The 6,084-nt window shown below is 36.7% G+C and overlaps 1 protein-coding gene across 4 annotated transcripts in view; it reads right to left on the bottom strand.

Moving 5' to 3' along the window:
* LOC107439727 (Regulator of G-protein signaling 7) overlaps positions 1-6,084 on the bottom strand; it is a 79,241-nt gene that overhangs the window by 13,200 nt on the left and 59,957 nt on the right. For all 4 annotated transcript variants that reach the window (XM_043054088.2, XM_071184729.1, XM_043054089.2 and 1 more), the window contains 3 exons: positions 5,431-5,544; positions 2,678-2,803; positions 1,717-1,791 (listed from right to left, as the gene is read on the bottom strand). In XM_043054088.2, coding sequence (XP_042910022.1) covers positions 1,717-1,791; positions 2,678-2,803; positions 5,431-5,544 — 315 coding nt within the window. The remainder of the gene's footprint in view (positions 1-1,716; positions 1,792-2,677; positions 2,804-5,430; positions 5,545-6,084) is intronic.

A 6,084-nucleotide genomic window follows, 5' to 3' on the forward strand; every position in this document is an offset into this window, starting at 1 on the left:
CAGGGATGGGGAAACTACGGCCCGCGGGCCAACTGTGGCCCGCCGGAAGATTTTATCCGGCCCGCGGACAGAATTTTAACTAGCCGATCAGTGGCGAATATATCTACTTTGTTTAAAACTATTTTTGTTGATTTCTTTTTTAACAAAGTACTGATGACCTTTTCACTTTCTCTATTTTTGTTCTACAAAACATAAATTAATTAAAATAGTTAGCACAAACAGCTTTAACTGGTAAAATGTTGAAAGCAAAAGTTCTTTATAGAATAGCTGTAGATTAGCTCCAACTAGTATTTGTCTTTCTCGAGGAGCAGACATATGGAATCTAATATAGGTGAATTGTACTTCATATGAGGCTGACTACGCGTTTCAAGTTCCAACGAACGGATTTTTCTGCCGGCTCGAGCTCTAACTTAATTTACTGCGTATGGAAAGGTATGTATGAAAATGTATAAAATGGCTACTGCCTTTTTGAGTTATTTGTAAACATTTTTCATCCCAAAATGGCAACTAAAAATCGCAAAGTTGATGTAGAGTGACATGCACTCAATGATGAATTGACTTTATTTTATTTCAGAAGTTTTTACTCGGCCCACCAAACTTTTTTTTCTAGATTTTTGGTCCACGACCAAAAAAGTTTGCCCATCCCTGTACCAGAGCATAGCTGAACTCATGGAAACGGGATAAATCGTCATTAGCACACAAGGAAAATTAATGAATGGCTAAATATCTTTTCATTAAAGCACTCTAGATGACGAGAATGGGCATTTCTGGCAAGGTTAATTAGGTCTTCGACCCCCCCCCCAAGTATGGGTATGCGGGAAAAATTTTCAACTTGTCGCCGTGACAGTCTCCCGCACAGCCGGAGGTGGACAGAGAGTATCTGTCACACGCACTGGCCGAGAGGCCCGGCGAAGCCCCTCCGTGTCATTTATTTAAAAACAAGAAAAAAACATAGTACTATTTTGGCAACAACACGGAGGTAATCGGACAAAAATACAAAAGTAACAAATTCACCTCTATAATTAAACGTTTTACATGTATAATAGTTGTGATTATTCCGACTATTAACAAACAGGTGAAGTTAAACACCTAGATTGATGTTTACAGTAAAATATATGAAAAATTCAAGAAAAAAAATTAAATTAAAGTTTATAAATTGGCAGATAATAAAAAATAAAGTTTATAAATATTTGAAATTTATTAAAATTAACGATATCTACCATGTGAGAGCTGTCAAATTATAATGGAATTTGTACAAGCTTCATGAAAAATATTTTTGGTCTAACTTCATGACCGAAAACTGGTGGTTTAAAAATTTAAAGTTTAAAATACAGGAAAAATAATAAAAAGATTATAAGGGACATTTACATTACATTCATTTACATTTCTGGTAAATGAAATAGAGCTGCATTTCGAAAGAAGAGATAGCACACTGTGAAAATTGGTTGAAAACGTGCTATTTTGTCTTTAGCAAACTGAAAACTTTTAAAAGGAGAGATGTCTTGTCATTTTGACTCTTAAGAAAATTTGTAGAGGACGAGATATCTCGTCATTAGTGCACTGGGAAAATTTATAGAGGACAAGATATCCCATCTTCAGCTTAGGGCAAGATACCCCTTCTTAGAGATATGTTGTCCTATAAAAATTCGTTTAGGTTCAGTTTCCTCCTATAGCAAGGAATGGATTGAGAAGAAATAAAACAAAATAAATATTTACTTCCATATTTCTTGTACTTTGAGTGGAATGTCTTTTGAATGCACTTGTTTTAGCTCTTGGACAGCATCCCAAAACCTTTCAAAATACAAATGCAATTAAAAATAAAGCAAACACAAATAGAGTAATAATAAACTTTAAATCCTCGCGTATGAGGGAAAAAACAACATTTAGGGGCACAACTGCATAAGTTCACGAAACGGGTTTGCAACATCCTTGCCTCCCAACCCCTAAAAGTTTTCTTTTTCTAATTTATTGTTGCTTAGCTCTCTATTTTTACACTATTGATATACAGTACTGTACAATATTATTTTATTTTATTACCAGTCATTGAACAGCCGACCCAATTTTTGGGTTTACGACTACCATTGTTCAACCACGTAGCCTTGTCATTTTGAACCCAATCCAGAAGACAAGGGAACTCTTGGATCGAGAATTGGGAGAAAGTTTCCTTCGTGGAGGACCTTTTTGATGGAACTAACCCGCATTTGTGTTACATTGAGAGGAAGACCACGAGAACCTCCCACGGATAGCGTATCGACAAGGGGACTCTAACCCATGATCCATCTACCACTGAGGATTATTTACGTCAGCACCGTGGTCGGTGCGAGCCAGATGCGGAATTCGAATCAATATACAGTATTTCAACATGGCCCTAAGTACCCTACCAGAGGAAATAATTATAGAGCTAATAGGGGGCCCACAATGTGGCTCTATAGCTTACTATGTATGTATATATATATATGATATCGTTAAAATTGGGAAATTCGAAGTCAATCTTACATATTACAACATGGCCCGATAACTCCTCTCAATATTGACTCATAATATTCAAACTGGATCGCTGGGATCGAAATCGGGTCATCTCATTGGGAGGCTAGCGCTCTATCCCCTGAGCCACCGCGGCTCATCCTATCTGTTATAGAAACAAAACATTGTTAATGATGGAAATCGGTGTACTTACTTGAGGTTTTCCGCACTGAATTCTTTTTCGAGGAACTTGTAGAATTGCTCTTTCCCTGCCGGATCCTTAAGGAGTTCCTTCAGAGAGAAGGCCCATCTCCTCACACGTCTCGCTGGAATGTCTTTTCTAAAAAACAACATGCAAATACAAATTATTCAAGGGCTGAAGCGGTACCGTTAGAGAAAGGTCTTATATTACCCTTCGGGGGTCAATGATTTTCGCAAATAAAAAAGGGGGAGACTCATAGGATTCATCTTCCAAGCAGGCTTTGACATAAGTGTGTTAAAAATACTGGAGTAAAAATTCCTCTTGCCATAAAGTATGTCCGGCAGATCGTAAAAACACGGTTCCCCGTAGAACAGGCATCACTGGCTACGGTCAGTAAGCGGGTGGGGTGTCAGCCTGTGTAGGGACCGAGGGTGCGTGGTATCGGTTTTCATTAAACTGTTCAACCATAAAGTGCTTTACGTCGCAAGAAAGTCGTCGGACTACCAAAGCAGGGGAGCCATCCCCTCTGCAGAGGATCAAAATTGTGATGGAATGTCTTCAGATCCTCCTCAGGGATGTTTCCCAGACCGCCACCCATTGTGAAGCTCTACTGCGACGTAAATAAAGCATTTTTATTAAATATTTTGTTCGCTGTGACATTTAAAACCAATAATCTTCTCAGCGGTCAGTAATAGGGACGTATATTTTCTCTACGGAGGACCGGGGGGGGAGAGTAAGGGATCATTTGGTAGCAGTTTTCACCAGGGAAATGTTGAACTTCAACCGAAATAGAGACGTTTATTAATTTATTTTTTTAAAATTTAGTCACAGTAAAATTATCTATTTTTTTTTAATAGTGAATTTCATTACATAAATATTGAGTGAAAAATTGTATTCTTAGAAGGATCTGTGTCTCGTAATTTATAAATGTGATGTTTTGGTGTTTCTCTAGTGACAAAAAAAGCACACTACTCACAAATTTTCGTAATGTCCCCACCGGTACTTGTACTGTAAGAGGGAATCTGTATGAAAGATCAATCCTATGAGGCAATGGCTTCATTTGCGATTATCGCGGAAACCATTGACCCTAGACTGGTTTGTTACACCATTGACATTATTGCTCTCCAAGACAAGACCTTTCAAAAGATACCACTTTAATCAAAATCCATGAACTAGGAGTACTTCCTTAGTAAGTCCCAGATAATATTTTATGATTTCACAATATTAGTGATTTACAATATTTTTCGAATAAGAATTTCCATTAACTGCACTGGAAAGGGTTAAAAAGCTACAACTACACTTGTGGGGCGAGTGTTATCGACAATCTCAACATTCATCTATGAAAAGGTACCCTTGACATAGACACACTACAGTATTCCCCCACCAGAATTATATCTGTGATGGAATTCGATGAACGGGTACCACTAGTTTATTCATTGCTGTTTTGTGAGAAGCCGGGAGAGCTGTATTAACATCACCGTACTTTTAAATGGTGATCGCGAGAGCTGTCTTAAGATCACGGTCGTTGTCGCACCTGTGTTGCCATTAGCAGTCGAGTGTATAAGTTGTGTGTGATCGAGATTGAGTAGCAACAGAGTGAGGAGGTGGATAATGTCGGAGTCACAGATAGCCAATAAACTGTTGAATGTGAACCATACATCGAAGTAGGTGTGTTGAAATCGAAGTGGGAGTTTCTGTCAAGATAGGCGTGTTCACATCACGTCCGAAGGTCCCCACTGTGGGGCATCGACAATGCCATCTATGAAAAGGTACCCCTTTTTAAAATCGAGTTAACATGCCTTCCATACTAGTGAATTAGAATTGTATTTTTGTAGTGGTAGACACACAACAACACTATTTCGTCTTTATTCTCGTTTTCAAAGAAATAACCTTTTCGTTGTTATCACTAATATAAATAATTCAGAACATATCTATTCAGTATTGTAATTACTCAATGAAATAAAAGTATTGAAGCTCTTGCTAGAGCGACACATTTTAGCATTAAACTTTTGCCTTCCATTTCTTTAAATTTTAATCGATAGCAGCTGAATTATATTTTTGAAAAACTGTTGCATAACCTGCATTTTAGAGACCTGAATCTATCACCACAGGAAATGTATTAAATGCAGGATTCTAATAATCCGACTTGTAGTGAGCTTACATCGTCAAGCAGGGTGCGTAGCCAGATTTTTCAACAAAAATAAACACCTTTTAAGTACTTTTTAAGCACTCAAAAATATTTTTAATCACTTTCCAAAAACAAAAATCATAATTAGGTTCAATGCAGTAAAAAACAAATTTCTTTTTTCGTTTAAAGTTCTCAATTTGTAAATATGAAATCAATAAAATTCTAAAACAATCACATAATCATGATAAAATAATTGGTTTTGATAAATATTGCAAAGAAAATTGTGAAAATCATGAATTTTTTTGGTAATTTAGAACGAGAATCTGCACGGCAAAGAAAAAAAATCTCTTTTCAAACGATAGAAAATTAAGCACTTTTTACAAACCCCGAATAAAAAATATTACCTTTAAGAGCTTTTAAAAAATGTAAATCAAAAATAAGCATTTTTTAAAAACGCTACCCAACCCGGTCAAAGCATGAGGAAATTTTCTTGATTTACCTACCACTTAAAACTAAGTAAATTTCTCATAGAGATTTTTTTATGTATAATTTTATTTACGAATTGTAGTGGCGTAGTAAGTAGTGGTAGTAAGTTTAAAAGTTATTTTTTAGGGAAGGAAGAAAAAAACATGCTTACGTTTGTTTTTCTAACTCCCAGAATTCGACACTGTCGGAAATCCATGGATTGGAAGGTTCTGGAGGAACGAGGAAGGCGTCGTACTCCTGATATTGTTCGAAAAAATTGATATACCTGAAACAAAACAAAATCAATACTTATTCCAAAGATCAAACCTGCCAAAAGATTATGTTGTTACATAATCAGGAGCGTTGACTGAGTTTCATTCTCAGCCTTTTATTGCTAAGATGAGAAGAAAGCTGGGTAGAATACAAGAAAACTGGGAAGGATACAGTAGCCTCTGGCCCTCCATGGGGTGTCGCGCTACTGAAATTAGTTTAGGCATAATCCGGAATTAAATTGCTACTAGGAGGCTTCGCCCCGTGCTCGCTGGTACTCGCCAACCCCCGGAAATGCTTTCGCAGTTCATTTCGGATTGCTTCGCAATCCGATGCTCGCTTTGCTCGCTCATTGGATACGTTCTTAACGTCTAGCTTTTGTATACTTTTTTGAACACTGAAGTTCCGAAAACTTTTCACTGTAGAAAATTCTAAACCTGTGCATTTCAATATTAATTTGAAATTGCAAACAGTTCACATATTTTTCTTAATCACACTATTCTAAATTTCAGTTGTTGAGAAAAGTAACTGTTGTAAGTTTTGTTTTAAAGTCTTT

The sequence above is a fragment of the Parasteatoda tepidariorum genome, chromosome 9 (genome assembly GCF_043381705.1).
Source record: "Parasteatoda tepidariorum isolate YZ-2023 chromosome 9, CAS_Ptep_4.0, whole genome shotgun sequence".
Classification (NCBI taxonomy): domain Eukaryota; kingdom Metazoa; phylum Arthropoda; class Arachnida; order Araneae; family Theridiidae; genus Parasteatoda; species Parasteatoda tepidariorum.